This window comes from Balaenoptera acutorostrata, chromosome 11 (genome assembly GCF_949987535.1).
Source record: "Balaenoptera acutorostrata chromosome 11, mBalAcu1.1, whole genome shotgun sequence".
In the NCBI taxonomy this organism is placed as follows: domain Eukaryota; kingdom Metazoa; phylum Chordata; class Mammalia; order Artiodactyla; family Balaenopteridae; genus Balaenoptera; species Balaenoptera acutorostrata.
Window position 1 is genome coordinate 27829026 of NC_080074.1, and position 17283 is coordinate 27846308.

The following is a 17283-nucleotide window of genomic DNA, read 5'->3' on the forward strand; positions in this document are numbered from 1 at the left end:
CAGCAACGTTCCAGCTGTCACAAATCCATTACAAATTATACTTTAAGAAACTCAACTAGTGTTTAGTCTGTGTAAGAGACATGTAGAGAATTCTTGTATTCCAACGTGAAGACATTAGAAAATGCCAAGCTTTCTCCTTTCCTCCAATTTAACAATCCTTATCAAAAACCAAATGAGATTTGAGTAGAACTTTTACATGAGGATTCTAAAGCTCATCTTAGGTAAATAATATTTTGGGTAAATATAATGGCCTCACCAGTCACCCTTTTAAAACAGAGCTGTAATAATTAATATGGGGACTTCCCTGGTGGTCCAGTGGTCAAGACTCCACGCTCCCAATGCAGGGGGCCCGGGTTTGATGCCTGGTCAGGGAACTAGAGCCCGCGTCCAGCAACTAAAAATCCTGCAGGTGGCAACGAAGATACTGAGTGCCGCAACTAAGACCCAGCGCAACCAAAATAAATAAATATTAAAAAAAAAATGTGACGGTAGTGTAGAAAGTGTCTGCAACATATTACAGCAAAGTACTCATAGAATAAGCCAAGAGCCCTTGAAAATTGTTAAAATAATTATAACACAAACCCCATTAGGAAAGGGGACTAGCAATAAATAAGACAACTACAGTGGCATGACTGGTGTCCAATAAGATGGAAAACATACATTAGGAGAGTAATGGCAACACCTTACCGGTGAGCTGTTCCTTTTGACTCAGTTCCACTAGTAAGGATCATAAAAGGGAAGTGTAGAAATGAACTACTACTAAGAGATAATTATATGGCCACCCATGGGAAAACAGTAAAGTTGTTACTGTGGAATGCCAGACAAGTTTTCACTTGGACAGTGTTAAGATATGTTAAAAAAAAAATTCATTCCCATTTTTTATTTGATGTTTCCAAATATAAAAAAAGTCAAGATTCTTACACCAATTATCTCAAATGAGACCATGCAAAGCAATTTAAAGTGTATACAACAATCATTCCCCCTTCAGTTTTGCTGCTTTATACAACTGTGTGATCAACAGAAAATTGAATGGCATGTGCCTGGTTGGAAAATTTCACCGGTTTACAAAAAAACAAACAAACGAACGAACAAAAACCCAACAACAAACATGCAAGATAGCTGCTACTTTGTGTCTGTGAATCAATTTACAAACTTTTTAAAATTTAGGAGCCACACGGAACTGAAAATTTTTAGCTGCCCAATTTTATCCAACTACCCCACAGAAAGCACAAATGACAGTCCCAACACTGTAAACTTTGAAGAGTTGAGATAGTAGACACTATTTGTTATCTATAGTAGATTCAACTGTTGAGTCTGCAAATGTAGGCTTTTTTCTCTTAACAGAAATAAATCTCCTTAGGGCCTTTACTCTAATTTTGCTAGGCTGGGTTCCAAAAGAATAGTGAAGAACTCTTCATGTGAAATTTAAAGTGTGACGACTGAAATATTCTGATGCATTATACAAATTTTTGCTAGTTGCATAGTAAAGACAGGTGGTTTGCTAAATGGCACTGAAGAAAACCCGACCCAGTGGCACTACTTAGTCCAAATGTTTCTGACCAAAGAAAATTATACAACAATATTTATAGGCTCACTTTTAAGAAATGGCTGACATTAATACTGTACATATTTTACAAGTCAAATACATAGTCCAAGGGTTTATAAAATAAGTTCATGCATTATTACTTCTAATAATATCATATACAAGATCCCCAGCCCTCCCCCCCCCCCCCAGTACTTCTGACAACATTTCAGGTGGACACAGTCTTATATACAAAAACAATCCAGTTTCTCTGCTGTGTTAAGTATATAATTTAAAGAAACTTCAGAGATCACGGAGAAAAAAACTCTTAGTCCATTGAAGGTTGATATAAAGTGTCAATCTGTGGGATTTAAAATGGTTCCTTTTAAAAAAACACCCAGAATACATAACCTCTGTACAAAGAAAAATATAAAAATTCTGGATGATCATGTTTGATCACACTACATAATTTAGAATGAAGTATCATTGGTTCGAAGTTTTTCTGCTTCGCTCATTCCTTTGATAGCACTAATTTGTGAACTAATATTTATATTTAGTTCAGCTGCATTTATGGCACACGATCTCACTTTCAAAACAGTGGCACCAATTTTCCTTAAGTGTAACAGCACTCTATTTTTAGCAGCAATTGTGTTTTTAAAGGTTAACAATTTATAGAACAAATGTATAACTATGCTTATTTTCTACTTTATATTCCACCAGTTACAATTATTTACAAGAAGCTAACGAATGTCTACATATGGAATCATCTTTCACTTGCCCCACCTCATTTCTGACTTGGTCAGGGAAGTACAGTTGTTCCAGACAAGATATTTATGTGTTTTAGATGGGATTCTTCGATTTAAGTGAATATAAAGACAAGTGTAAGACAAAGTAATTCTTAATTCAGGTTATGTTCCAGTGCCCCAATATTTAGTTATGTGATAAATAGTACCTACTGACCAGCTGTAAAAGATGAGAGGTTCCAAGGTGCCTTAACAATCTAGGTCTGTAACAGCTGAACAAGAAGGCCATTTCACTCAATTGTGATGCAGTGAGCACTGACTGGCATTTAAGGTGGTAACCAGCAAGTTTAACTGAAGAGATGTCACTAAATTAAAAAACTGGAAATATGTTTTTAAAAGCAATTTACATTGAGGGAAATATGGTTCTCATGTATTCTGTGTAAAGAGAGATTATGGATGAAGGAACTTGGCAATGGAGCACGCTGACTCAAATTCCACGAATACAGTTTTCGTGATGTTATGTACTACATGCATTTTGCTTACTGTACCTGCCTAACAATCACCAGCTCTACAGAGTTAAACTTTGTGTTAAAGGACTATTGAGTTTTAGGGGAATTGGCCATATCAGGTAGTTAGGGACATAATACCGGTTGTGAAAATTGAGACAAATGAGTTGACAAATTCCTGAAAATAGGGCCATATAGAAATAGTCCAAATCTGGAATCTATGAATCAAAATTGTGATCCTATGAAACAAGTTTTTGGGTTGATGGGCTGCTTTAATATCAAGAATTACTGTCATAAATTCCCACAACAGAAGGATTTGTTGAATATGTTAATACTGTGAATGAGAAAACAATTTAGGGGGAAAATATACCCACAAATAAGCTGATCTGACAAAAACCACAGACTGACATCAAATGGACAAAAAACTGAAAAAAAAAAAAATGCTGTGAAAATGCCAACCAAAATAATAAGGTGGGTGGGCTGGGTGCACAGTTAAGGCATCTAAAAAAAATTCCACATGGCTTTGGCTTATTAAAATATTTTACACTATTTTTTTTTTTAAAGAAGATTTGAAAGCATCTGAAAAACATGCAGATTGTTTGAAAATCCTGCATGGCAAATTCAGACAGTTTGCAAGCGTCATTCAGATGTTTGCCAAGGATAATAAAGCCTCTGCCCACGAGACTGCACATGGTGGAAGAGGTCCTTCCAATTCTATCTTACACTAGACGGCAGCCCAGAGGTCTGTGCAGCAGTTACAAACAGGGTGTTACTATCTGGAAGGGAAGGGACTGTGGAATTTCCATTGGTTGGAGAACAACCCAGCTTTAGTTTTTCCAGATACTCGGCATGTACAGGCTTATGACACTGGAGAACTTTGATGGCATCTTCTACTTTGAACCACTCTCTCTTTCTTCCTAAAAAACAGTATGAAATTGGTTACTAAAAATAAAAAATAATGAGGTCAATTTTAAAAAGCTATACACTATTAACAATGCCCCCTCAACTGTCTCCACAAATAATGACTATTTTTTTGGGAATGGCTTAGACAACAATATATTGGGGAACAATTTTAAGATAATTCAAATTTGGAGATGTATATATTGATCTTCTCTAGAAAGTAACCCAAAATAATTTAAGATGAAAACTGAATACACATATGTAGTATTTGAATTAAGAGAATTCAGATAGCAAAAGGAAAGGGAATTTACCTATATTAACAGAATCTTCCCAGTCTTCTAATATTTCAGTGACAGTAAGAACATAAACATATGTTCTGTGCTTTCGGTCTTGGTTCTGCTTGAATATAAAAAGAAGAGCTTTTTAATCTACAAGAGCTAGCCATATACACATTTTTGAGTGAAAAATTCAGTGTGGCATACATTAGCATAGTCTATTTGCCAACATAGGCAAGTATACTCAGTCATATAACCCAGCATAAAAGTGAGTTTATATGAGACAAAACATTTAAAATGGTGAAATTAGCTCCCAATACTAAATTTTAGCACTTTGATTTCTGTCCATTAGACAATTTTCATAAAGAAAATCTTAAGGTTGGAATGGAATCTATATTAAAAGAACTGCATTCCTGTCATCTTTATCCTAGGTCCTATTCCTGTGGGCTAATCCCAACAGTCTTTTGTGACTATGGAAACTGCTTCCTTTAGGACCTCTGTAGAAGAGCAAATAGCCCCAGTTCCTTTAGAACATGCCTCTTAGAGGGTCACAAGATGCATACAGAGCACAGCCCTATTAACCTAGACCAGGGCCTCTCAACCTTGACCATCTACTTCATCACCTTGACCACCTTCATCAACCTTGACCATCTACTTCATTTCAAAAAAATGAAAATTTTTTTTAAGAGACACTGATTCAGTGAGTCTGAGAGGAAGCCCAAGTATTTAAAAGCTTCCAGGTGAACTATGCACAGCAAAGGTTGAGAATAATACCTAGGATAGTCCATTTCTGGAATGTTATATTGATATTTTAGTCCTATATGCCCAAACTCAATTTTTAACCATACTAAAACTGCTGCCTAGCCTTGTCTCTAGGTTCAAAATTAAACCCAAGTTGGCCTTAAGATGAAGGGGCTCATCTTCATCTTGATTAAAGTTAGCCTTGTTTGCTATAGTCTAAGACTTTAGATAATTGCCCTATTATTTTTTCTACCACAAATCACCTGAGTAATCCACTCATTCAGTGTCTTCTGTCTGAGAATGAAAGAAAACTCGCACTATGTTTTCCAGTTTAACCAGGAGATGGTGCTATTTAACTGGGTAAAGCAAGTGCTGAATTCTGCAAAATTTTGAATAGTATCTTAAGAACTTTATTCTTAACAATTACTGTATTCTGGAAGTCATCAATTCTATCAAGCGCTGTACAATCAGAATTTTTTCTGAATCCCTGTAAAAGGCTTAAAATTAAAATCTGTAAGGACTGTATTTACATAGTCCTACCGGCAGGACTAAACTAACACTTAAATAGTATCTTGGGGGAAAAAAAAGTCACAATGTGTCTGATATACCATGTATCTAGGTCTGAATTTTGGATGAAAATATATTTGAGAACAGCTTGGGTCTCATGACCTGACCTCATTTCTCCCCACCTTCCATAGAATACCTGCCACTTCCAAATTTCCTCTCCACAAATTCCATTCTGACTTCAGTCATAACAAATTATACAAGAAAATTCTATGCTTCTAGTATCTAGTCTGTGTATCTGAGTTCTGCATCCTCATGGTGTCCTTTCAGGAGAAAGTCATTATGTATATCACCCAATGTTACATGCTGAAGGCAAAGGGTACATTTCAAGACTATCCATGAGAGACCTAAGCCCTTAGGTGATACTGAGGATATCATCTCCTAAAAAGTCTATACCTAAACTGTATACAGTGAACCAAGAGGTAAGTCTGTCTATATCAGCCCCACTGTATTGTCATATAAAACAAATTACCACTGTAACAATGCTGTATAAAATTAATGGTATATGAAAATTAAGCAGCTTTTACTTCCCTCCCTCCTAATCCTTATGACTTGCTTGCCTACTGATAGTTTTAGAGCAATGTCTAGTTCAGGCTGCTGCCAGAACTAGGAAATGTCTAGTTCAGGCTGCTGGCCTGTTAGGAAGGAAGAAATCATTAATTCTACCATCAGCAAGATGAGGATTACTTTTGTAACTCACCTCAAATATGCCCAGGAGTCTGCCCAATTTTCCTTTGACCCCAGCCTATTAAAAAAAGATGAAATGTAAAATTTTTACCTCTACATAACAAAATTTATATGCAAGTTATTTTCTTTCTATGTGTTACCCTTCCACTGCACAGTCCTGTTCCTTTTACCTAGTACTGTGACACTGGAACTTCAGTGTGTGCCCCATTCAAACCCATACTGCAAACTAACAAACTGGCATATGCTGTCTCCTAGAGGATGCTCATCCCTTAAGACCTGTCTCTAGGAAACCTTTCCAATTATGCACCAACACCCAATGAGAGCCTTACCATTCACTTCTCATTTATGCCCTAAATGCTGTTCAAGTTTTTATGGCACTTGATCTATGCTGTTTCGCCCCTGAGTAAAAGCAAGTTCTATCTCTCATCAGGTGTGAGAAGACAGGCAGGCCAAGTGTGCTTCTGTGCACGTGTGTGCCCCTATTTTACTGAACTTTAAGACAAAGCCAGTAAAATAAAAGCAACTGGCTTTTTATTCATTTGAAAAGGAACTGTAGCATATGAGGAATGTCTCTGTGCATTTTTGCTCAGTTAATACAAACCTTGCTCTGGGGCAAGGCCATCATGTTATATATGTTCATCACCAATCAGACTTACTGTCTATTTTTACCAGGTAGAAAAAAATATCTGCTTAGCAAAGCACCAGCTGTAGTCACATGCTTTAAAACGTTGAATTAGACAACCAAACAGCACCTGTGGGATCTGCCTGTCTTCTTGCCTTCTCCCCGGTGTACGCAGCAAAGTGCCTTGTTTGTGAATCTCACCCAGAACGTGCTACTCTTCATCTTACCTCTTCATAAACCTCCCTCACGGCAGCACCGCCGGGCTCCTCCTCGGGCTCCATTCCTCCTCCTGGGACAATCCATTGGTCTGGGTACCGACTGCTGCTCACCAACAGCACCTGCACGATCGACCATAATCGTAAACTCCAGCCCCAGAAGCACTGTGGACATTCACATTCATTTTTCCATGCTACAACAGCAGAGTTGGGCAATTTCAACAGAAACTGTATGACCCACAAAGCCTAAAACACTGTTTGGCCTTTACAGGAAACTCTGCAAATCTGGGTCAAGAACAGCATTAAGATTGAAATGTGCACACACTTAGAAAAAAAACAAACAAAAACAAACACTATTATCACAGAGTAGTATCCTATTAGTTCACTTTTTAATGGTATCTGAAACAGGAAATATATATTCATCCTGTAAGTGAAAATTTGTGTGCTAGGTATAGGTTGGAATTCACCGAAGTTGGGAGGGGTGGGGAAAGGCTATGATAAATAACCAAATAATGTTCATGAAGGTAACGTCTTGACCAACTTGAACAAAAATGTCTGCAAAATTACCTTAGTATACTGCCTTCAAGTAAATGCAAAGAATTCTCACCAGAAATTAATCAACTGAGAGCAAAGCTTGATCCCCAGTGCAGGTTCTGGTTTTCTGACACTGTGCCAGCTGTCTGCCCAGCTTCCTCCCTACTGCCAGAGGAACGGACGGCCCTCAGGAGTTCACAGCCAGCCCAGAATTCACCTACTTGAGTAAGCTGCCAGAACTCAACCTTCCCCAAATGGAAAGTTCCAGGCTGACAGTAGTAGTTTAGCAAGTCCCACCTTACCCCAAACCTCTAAAACAGGGTTGGAAGATGAGGGAACACCTGTTCAGGTGCACAATCCCCCTCAACTTGAAAAAAAGCAGTACACCTCTGCCTATGGACACACCATCACCACAGAGCAGTGGATCAACTAATGCTCCAGTGATCTGAGCTCTGTTTCTCTCATTCTTGATCTGGATAGGACTCTACTGCTCCTACCAGCATCACTCCTCAAGTATATAACTGGCAGAACAGTGGCAAGTCCAGAGAAAGCACTGTAAATTAACACAACAGTTGATAAAGCCTTAGCTAAAGTACTAATGGCTGACATTGAGGGAACCACCAAGTCCAAATACAGCAATTTTGGTAAAGTAAAATGTAAGACAGCCTTAAATTTAAGCTTTCTTAAGTATTAGCAAATAGGGCTTATGTATCAAAATTAGAAACTAAAGAGCCAGAGTAAACAAATCTAGCAAGAACTAGAAAGCACAGGTTTCAACTTGAAGATGTTTATAACTCTACTAATCATAACCAAGATGTGTTTCATTCCTTGATGCACATGGTGATGGGTACCAGTGTCGTCCTCTGTAAAAAGAAGTAACTATCCTTTCAAGACTGTTGAGTGTTAGTGAGTATTAAATACCTTAGATCCTAGACTAAATACTCACGGTTGGCCATTACTAGCTCTTCTGCTTTCCCACCAATTGAGTTGAATTAGCCTACCAAGACAAGCTTGTTGGGACGTCCCTGGTGGTGCAGTGGTTAAGAATCCACTTGCCAATGCAAGGGACACGGGTTCGATCCCGGTCTGGGAAGATCCCACATACCGCGGAGCAACTAAGCCTGTGTGCCACACGCTTTTTAATGGTGCCTGCGCTCTAGAGGTCGCGAGCCATCATAACTACTGGGCCCGCAAGCCACAGCTACTGAAGCCCGTGCGCCTAGAGCCTGTGCTCTGCAACAAGAGAAGCCACCGCAATGAGAAGCCAGCACACAGCAACAAAGGGTAGCTCCTGCTCTCCACAACTAGAGAAAGCCTGAGCGCAACAAAGACCCAACCCAGCAAAAAATAAAAAAAAAATAAAAAAAAAAAAGATAAGCTTGCTCCCCAAATTTTGCCAGTTGTACTTGTTTTTATAATTACTGAGAGTTAATGATAAATGACAGCAGGAAGGAATTATCAAAAAAGGGTCTGCAAAGACTCATTAAAAATGTGTTATTAAAAATTGCTATCAAGGACTTCCCTGGTGACGCAGTGGTTAAGAATCTGCTTGCCAATGCAGGGGACATGGGTTCGAGCCCTGGTCCGGGAAGATCCCACATGCCGCGGATTAACTAAGTCTGTGTGCCACAACTACTGAGCCCGCGTGCTGCAACTACTGAAGCCTGCACACCTAGAGCCCATGCTCTGCAACAAGAGAAGCTACCGCAACGAGAAGCCCACACACAGCACAGAGAGTAGCCCTTGCTTGCTGCAACTAGAGAAAGCCCGCATGCAGCAACGAAGACCCAACACAGCCAAAAATAAATAATAAAAATAAATAAATTAAAAAAAAAATTGCTATCAAATTAAGTATGGATGAGATACTAAAAAAAGACTAAAAGAAGGAAATTTTTAAAATCCAGAAAGTTAAAATTCTACTCTGTACAAAGTGAACTGCAAATCAGATTTCACCTTTGTATTTTACTCAAAAACGAGACTTGCCAAGAATCTATGGTATTCAAAGCCTTTGACCCTATATCAAGACTGGCAAATGAATGTAAGTTTTTAAGTTAAAACAAAAATGTTTAAGGTACCAAAGTGTTATATCTTACATCAAGGGAAAAGTAAATGGTAACCACCAGTCCTGACCACAGAGTTGGAAGCCTCTTTTCCTGGTTACTAGGCGTGAGTTAGGGATAACCTGGTTTCTATTATCTGAACAAAATTCTTACTACACAATGCTGTGCTCTCTAAGCAACCTCCTTGATTACCTTCATAATGGAACAGGACAGTGCAGGTGGCTAGCCGCCAGAAAAGTACATCTTCATTTAGTAAATAGGGAGTTTCAAAACCATCAATATTTATAATGGTTGAGTTCTGAAAAAATGAAATTCAGTGTCCTATATCTAGGTCAATGACTATTATGTTCCTATTTGACCAAGACAGTCTTTAAGAACTAAATTACATAAGGTTAATAATGTTGAAAAACAATTAGTACAGTCCGTGCCTGTTTTTGAACTAACACTTAAGCTTCCGATTTAAAACCAAATCTTCATCTACAGGATATTATTATCATATGACTAAGCTTCTCTTCCAAATGATTTAGCTGAAATCAAGAACTTATGATGCTGCAAGAGTCTCTTGACGTTCCAAAGTGATTAAATTTGATTAAACCATTAACTTCAAATGTATCTTTTCAAAAAATGGTCAATTTAAAATGAGTAATACCTAAGGTATACCATCTAAATGTTTAGATGATCAGCATCTAAACAACTAACTTAAGAGATCTGATAACGAGCCTTTGGTGATGGTACAGATTTGGAAACCAGTATGTTATTAAGTACTTGCCTAGTCTTCCTGAGTACTTTATTTGGAGTTCAAATGAGGGCAAAGGCTACATGGGGGGTGGGGGGGAGGGAAGGAGGATGGTGATTAAGAAAGAGCAAGAACTGAGAGATATACTCCACAGACAAGAGTAAACAGAATTATGGCAGAGGTCTGCCAGGGTAGAAGAAACAAATCTGAACACCATAAGCGGAAACAAGGACAATTAAAACCCCTTCTACACATTGGAAGAATCGAAACCTATAGAACCATATCACAAAGCATTATTATTCAATATCTCCCTCTCACCCCCTGCAAAGCCATCTAAACATTCTGTAACATCCCCAATGTACTAGATCTATAATGTAGCTTTAGCATGCTAACTAATGCTCTAAGAATGGTGTTACTAAAAACAAACAAAAAATTCTAGAGAAAAGGGTTCTCAGACTATCCACTTCCATCTATACTTTGTCTCAAAATAATGCTTATCACAATTTTTAAATTCTATGGTTGCATTAACCTTTACAAACGTCTCCTTTCTTCCCTCAGACTACCAAAAAGAATCCATAATTTTACAGGCTCCAAAATCCTAGGTTGACTCTTAGATGTCTGTGATGCAAAATCTGAGAGAAAGTGGTGAAATTTGCTGGAGGTTAAAACAATCTACACTGTAAGGAAGTGAGAGAGAGTGAAGGGAGTGGGGATAAGGTGTAAAAGACAAAAGGAATGAGGGTACAGAGCAGTTGCTATGAAGTAAGTCTACTGATATTTGCCACTAAACGTATATATGGATATGAATATATTTATACTTATATATTACCGTTATTTATTAAGGAAATGACCAATGCTTAAAAAAAAAGAACGGTATTACTGAAGTAACAAAAGATAGGTTACAAAAGCTTATTCAGTAAGAGGATACATCAACAGCTGACAGATCTATACATGATCATTCACAGGTTTTAAATTCCCTTTCAACTACTTTTCTAGGCATGTAAGATTTTATGCACCCAACAAGTTGACAGTCTGTCACCACATTAGTGACAAGATGACAAAGATGAAAGTAGACATTTTAACCTTCCAGATAAGCCAAAGCTGAGACCAAAGGAAAGATTTATAAAAAGGAGGCTAGTCCACCCACCAAGTTGCAGAGTTGGACTTGAATCACACTCAAACCCCAAAGCCAATGGCATTAGAGTGGTGAAAAGTGAAGACACTTCTTCCCCGATTCAACCTGACCACCTTCATATCAGCATTCCTCCTACTATACTATCAGACCTTACCCCTCTTCATGTACTGGGCAATTATCAGAATAAAACACTATTCACCTGGCATTGTTGAGAAGTCATTTCTCACATTTGTCTTTTTCTTAGATACCTAATGTTTTAAGATTTGGAACAGAAGTATTCCTCACTTTTAGTAGCAACAGTATAGTGATAGTGGTCCACTTGGAACCAGTCCTGAGTCTTGCTGGACAAAGCTTTGTCTGCGAATTGGAATAACCTATAATATACATTCTATACCCTATATTGCCCAAGTCCTCCTCACTGGGGATGTGTAAAAGCGTGTAAACCAGAAAACGCTGTTCAATGTCTATATAATGCACTCACGCCCTCAGAGGCTGGAACATGGGATTGTTAGTTCCCTACACCAAGGGGCCCCAAATTGCCCTTCGTGTTTCAGCTTTTACCCTTAGAACCGCTCTGGGTCATGGCCTGCCGCCGTGAACAACTAGTCACTACAAACTACCGCTTCTTTCCTAGAAAAAACAAAGCTATCCAGAGAACCCCTCAAGTGATCCCTAAATCTAAGAATGAAGAATTTTATTTTGTGAATTGTAGCTATTTAGAAGCTGTTTTGGGGTTGTTGTTCTTTCTTCCCACATTATCATGAACAAGGATAGTATCAATGGTTAAAACTAGCTCTACCGTACTTAACTGTTTCATAGGCATTTAGCCAAAATTAGGCCCGCAGCATATTAGGAACACCTACTACACACATACACATTTTGAAAGATAGTAAGTTACAACAATAGTTATTATATCCACTAACCACTACCAACTGCTATTACTAAGCAAACTAGTACGACTTTTTTGGGCTATAGAGGCAGAGTGCTATAAGAAGATCAGAAATAACAGCGCATTGTGTTGAAAATGTGTTTAACCCAAATTAGATTATATGGATTGGTAGATAATGCTAAGTTGGGTTGACCATGACTTTTTCTCCTAGCATGTTAATGTTTTGAAGTGATGAGGTAAACTTTTACAAAATTAGAGAAAGCCTTGGCGATACACCAAAATCATAAGAATAAAAACAGATGCAAATCGTACAGAAGTGCCTTCCCTTGAAGGAAGTGGCTGGTTGAGTAGGCTAAGTAGCCCTTCTCTAGGTCTGGGAGAGCTGCAGGCACAGATGAAGAGGGTTGGCAACATTTCCCTGGATTTAGAAAAGGCTACCTTTGGATAGTTAATTCTGATGAAAGTGGTTTCCATTTGAAGTATCTTCAAGGACTTAAATCTCTGAGGAAGTAAGAGTGCCAGAATGTATGTCTGAAAAGGACTGTTGATCCTAGGGGTTAAAATGCTAGTAGAGAGAAGTATTAATATTACTTAGTTTTTGTTTATTAGAGCTCTGGTTTTAGAGTTCCATAGGTTTTGAGACTCTACTCTTCCCAGCAACTCTTAGTTTTAGTGCATGATTTTGCAGAATGCAGACATTTTGGGAACATACATTCTGCACTGAGATTCTACTATCTGTAGAATGCAGCCCCTGGCTCAGGGAGCTTAAAAGTTAATTGGAACAAAAAGTCCAAATGGAAGTTCTTAAGACTCTTTGTGTTTCCCACTTGCAACTGTGCCTGGATTCCACCCAGGATCAAGTCATTTCTATTTCTCTCTTTAGAATTCTAGCCTATTTTGGTGCCAGATCATTCTCAAACTTGAATACATCTAAAATCGAAATTTTCCTTGTTCAAAAGAGTTCCTTTCTTGCCTAGCAACTCCTTAACCTTACATTTAAGGTGCTCTTTGTTTTTCAGCCATTATTTGTTCTATGCTATCCTAAGCTGCAGCTTAACTAGACCACAGCCCCAAGTCTTGCTCTGTTTGTTATGCTTGGTTCTTCCTTTCCCACTCACTGAAATCCAACTCCAAATGACTCACGTTGAATCTTAAGCCTGGAGTACCTGATGGTACTTTTAACCTTATTTTATTTCCTTTTTATCAGTCATTTGTCTAACCTCCTGCTGTAGAGCATGTTCCTTACGAGGTGACACTTTTCATCTTTGCATCCCTGTTCCAACTATCATATATGCAAATATGTTCAATGGAATCCATTTCAGGTTACCTTTTGTGAATGTATTGTCCACTTTCACTGCACAAACTGAGTATCCCAGCAACTCTATGGAACACTTACTTGTTGCCTTGACTGGAAGCCCGACTGTCAAAAGTAAGGGTGGTTCCCCACAGAAATAACTAGCTGGAGAGAGGATCAAGTGACATGAGATTTAGAAATAAAGGGGCTCAAAATGATCTGCCAGCTTCTGTGACTTCAGGACAAGTTACTTCTGCTGCCTAATTTCTTCCTATACAAACGCTAATGCTTATTATTTAGCTCACAGGGCAGAAAGAGATACAATGGGAAAATACATAAAACCACCCCCAAAATAATAAAGACTCCTGCTGTTAGAACATCTTTCCTTCCTACAATAACCTATTCTAAAGTAAGGTCTACTGAGAACCCCTTCAGTACAGACAGCCAGACTAGAACACTGCATAGCTTTTGAGGGTCAAACGGCAATTACTATTTTATTTCAACTTACATTCTATAAACACAACTACAGAAATGAAGATCTTGAAGATCTAAACCGGACATTAAAGCTGGCTGTGCATTATTTACAGAATTCCAGAGCCTTCCCTCAGAGCATATTCTCTAACAAACCGATTCACTTGGTTTCACAACCTCCAGGTTGTCAAAGTTTTATGTAATGAACTTATTTATCTACTAAATTCTCCAAATCTTGCTCTTTACTTCATTTTATAATGGCACTGGTCTCTTGAGTCGACTAGGGGCTAGGAATTTAGCATTTATTACAGTAGAAACAATTTCAAAGCACAAAAACAACTCATTTATTTGCTAAGGTTAACTTCTGAAGCTCTCCTCAGACTTTGCTTTACCATTCACACAATACAGATCATTTCAATTTCCTGCCATTTCCCATATCTTCCCCTGGGAACTTTTGTTTTTACAAAGCCTGAATTCCAAGTTCACGTTATGGCAAGACTTCAAAGTCACTACTTTCGGAAAGTCTTCCAAGCTCAGCCTCACAAAATCTCACTCATTCAAGCAAATCTCGTGTGCCCAGTCGCTAGAGGCTGAGCCCTGTGCTAAGAGCCCAGCATCAGGAGTAGGGACCCGATGCTGAATTCCGACTCTACCACTTCCTAATTATGTCATTTTGGGCAAAGTACTTATGCTCTGCAACTGTCTCCTCACCTATAAACCTGCTCTAAGAGGATTAAATGTAACAAACTTAAAGGTCTTCAGGCAGTGCCCAGCACCTAGTAAGCACCCAACTAAGAAGATAATTACACAACAGGGAGCCAATCAGGTAAGATTCTTGACCTATCTTGATCACTTCTGGCTACTGTATTATTTTATATTCAAAGTTTGCTTTGTCCTAATATGGTCCTTCCTTCAAGGACCTTCTAATCTTTTTAACAGAAGGCACTTAAAGCTTGCTGACTTTGTAAATGCTAAAAACCTTTCCCTCTCTACTTTCTGGCTCTCCTAAATAGGCCCAGTTCAAAGACACCAATTTCCCCTGAAAACTCCTTTGGAATTTAAGTTTAACCACTTAGAGACCCCCAACTGAGCACCAGATCAGCACTAAAGGGCTTGGTTTCTTTTCAAAAAATAAAGGCAAGACAAGAGTTTGAAGAGCACCATTCTGAGGCACTTTGATCTTTGTTAGCATAGTAAGAACAACTAAGCCACTGAGAGTACGCTATGTCATACTCACCCTAACTACAGGGACTAGCAATAAGGAAGCCATTAAATTCTCGTCTCCAGCTTTAGCCTGTAATTTTATTGGACATAATTGGTATGGAAGTAGAACTCAGAATGTTAATGCTTTCCCTGTCTAACCATTTTACAAGTGGCAATGCTAAAAGATTTTCATCCGCTACCAATTGACTATTATTGCTCTATGGAAATTTAAAGCAGTGAACCATTTTTAAATTAAATAAATGTAACAAATAAATAAAAACTGTTCTCCAGGAAACCCTCAACGGCCTATCAACCCAATGCTGATGGGTGAATTACAGAAGACCGACTGCTGCTTCCTCTTAGAACAAGACTGCTTCTCTCCAGACGTCAAGCCAAACATAGCAAAGAAGCTCTGATAAATATGCAGAGAGCTAGAGATTACTGTCTGAAAATGGCAACTTTGCCCAACTCTAGTCCATCTTCTCCCTTCTGGTGTGACTCCACATTTTTCACTACCCATCATTCTATAGCCAGAAAACTTTCCAAGAGTAGGCCTCTTTTAAAAAAAAATCAAGTATAAATATGCCAAGTGCTTGTAAGTTAAAGGATCCACTTGAAAGTGGAAATGACAGGACTAGATCGAAAGAGTTTTTATTTTAAAGCACGGGGCTGGATATTCCATAATCATGCCTACATTTATCTGAAACCGCAAACTGCTGTAACAGGGGAGGAAAATGTAACAGAGGCAGAAGGGCTTGGGCTGCAACACTCACGCCATTGCTACCCTCTGTTACAACTCAAGGTTTTATCTCGCTTCACGCTCAGTTCGCAGGTTAAAGTGGTGACTCCCCCTAGGCGGGACCTAGACGGCCCGGGACCTTCCCGGGGGCCAGAAGGCGTCTCGGCCTCCAGTCCTAACCACCACCCAGTGGGAGAGCATAGGGCTGGGCGAGCCCCTTTGTTTCCACAATCAACCCAGAGAAAGGAAGGAAGGCGGGAGGGAGGGAGGGAGGGAGAGAAGGAGGGAGTGGGCTAATCCTTTCCAGCCCTGGGGCCAGACGGAGGGTCGGCTGGGAAGGGGATGCAGAAAGGGAAGGGCAAGGGCAAGGACCCTCCTACTCCGGCCAGCCCGAACACCCACCCCAACCCCGCCCCGGCGCCCCCACCGCCCTCACCTCGTCCTCCTGCTCGCTCCGGAAGCACAGGCACGCAGCCCGCTTCTTGAAGCCCTCGCGGTCATAGGTCCGCGTCTGGTTGGGCTTGAACTTCATCATAGAGACGGGCTCTTGCTGCCGCTGCTGCTCCGGCCGTCGCCGCGGGGGCCTGGCCGCCGCCACCCGGCCGGGGAGTGGGGGCGAGGGCGAGTCGGGGAGCAAGAAGGCGAGGCGGCGGCGCGGGGAAGGGCAGCGAGGCCGGGTCAGTCCCGGAGCCGGCGGCCGTTCCGACGCGGTGCAGGGCGCGAGCGCCGGTCACTGGAGCCCGGGTGCCGGGGAGGAAGCGCCGCCTCTGCACGGGCGTCCGCCGCTCTCCATGGAGCCCGCCGCCCGCTCGCCTCCGCTCTCTCCTGCTGCTGCAGCCGCCGCCACCGCCGCCGCCGCCGCCGCCGGAGAAAGAGCGAGGCTCGAGGATCGCGCCACGAGGAGACAGCGGCAGGAACTGGCGCCGACTGGGCAGCAGCGCCGCGGCAGCTTCGCACCGCCCCCTCCGCCCTATTTAAGGGGACCGCGCACGCCCCGCCCCCCCCAGGCGCGCCGCCCTGCGCGCGCCTCCGCGCCTGCGTGCCGAGACGGCTGCGGCGGGGGAGGGGCAGTGGGGACGGCGCCTCGGCTTTCAGGCTGCTGGGTTTCGTCGGGGCCGGAGGGTTAGAGCTGCAGCTCGGCGTGGGAGGACCGGGCTCCAAAATGCCAGCGAAGGGACAGAGCAAAGACCCTTACCTCCCTGTTTATAAATCCCGTTATTTTCCCTGTGAGGGTCTTAAGTAGCCTCTCCGCGAGAGGGGGTCTAACCACATACCTCCTCAGCAAAGTCGCTCCCTGGTCAGAAAATGCCTGGCGGCGTCGCCGCGATGGCAGTCTCCGCAGTGACTGTGTACACGTCCAGAGAGCGCCCGTCAAGTGCGGGGACAGAAGAGAGTGGAGGCCTGGAAAGGTGAAGACGTTGGTTAAGAGGTTTTACTGTTTCTGTTT

At 40.9% G+C, this 17283-nt stretch overlaps 1 protein-coding gene across 2 annotated transcripts; it reads right to left on the reverse strand.

The window, feature by feature from the left end:
• Positions 1 to 865: 865 nt before the first annotated feature.
• Positions 866 to 16780, reverse strand: NUDT4 (nudix hydrolase 4). Of its 2 annotated transcripts, none has more exons than XM_007165898.2 (5): positions 16273 to 16780; positions 6788 to 6898; positions 5952 to 5996; positions 3983 to 4067; positions 866 to 3688 (listed from the first exon to the last, which is right to left on the reverse strand). In XM_007165898.2, exons 1-5 carry the CDS (start codon positions 16369 to 16371, stop codon positions 3486 to 3488), a joined length of 543 nt encoding a protein of 180 aa, XP_007165960.1. In that variant the 5' UTR covers positions 16372 to 16780; the 3' UTR covers positions 866 to 3485. The 2 variants fall into 2 exon arrangements, with proteins under 2 accessions (XP_007165960.1, XP_007165959.1); XM_007165897.2 differs by having other exon boundaries at positions 3983 to 4070.
• Between the last annotated feature and the right edge of the window lie 503 nt (positions 16781 to 17283).

Coding starts and splice junctions, on each gene's coding strand:
- NUDT4 (XM_007165897.2), bottom strand. CDS start 16,371: ATGATGAAGTTCAAGCCCAACCAGACGCGGACCTATGACCGCGAGGGC. Junction 5,997..6,787: donor TGAGGGAGGTTTATGAAGAG/GTAAGATGAAGA, acceptor TTTTTTTAATAG/GCTGGGGTCAAAGGAAAATT. Junction 4,071..5,951: donor GACTCCTGGGCATATTTGAG/GTGAGTTACAAA, acceptor TTTATATTCAAG/CAGAACCAAGACCGAAAGCA.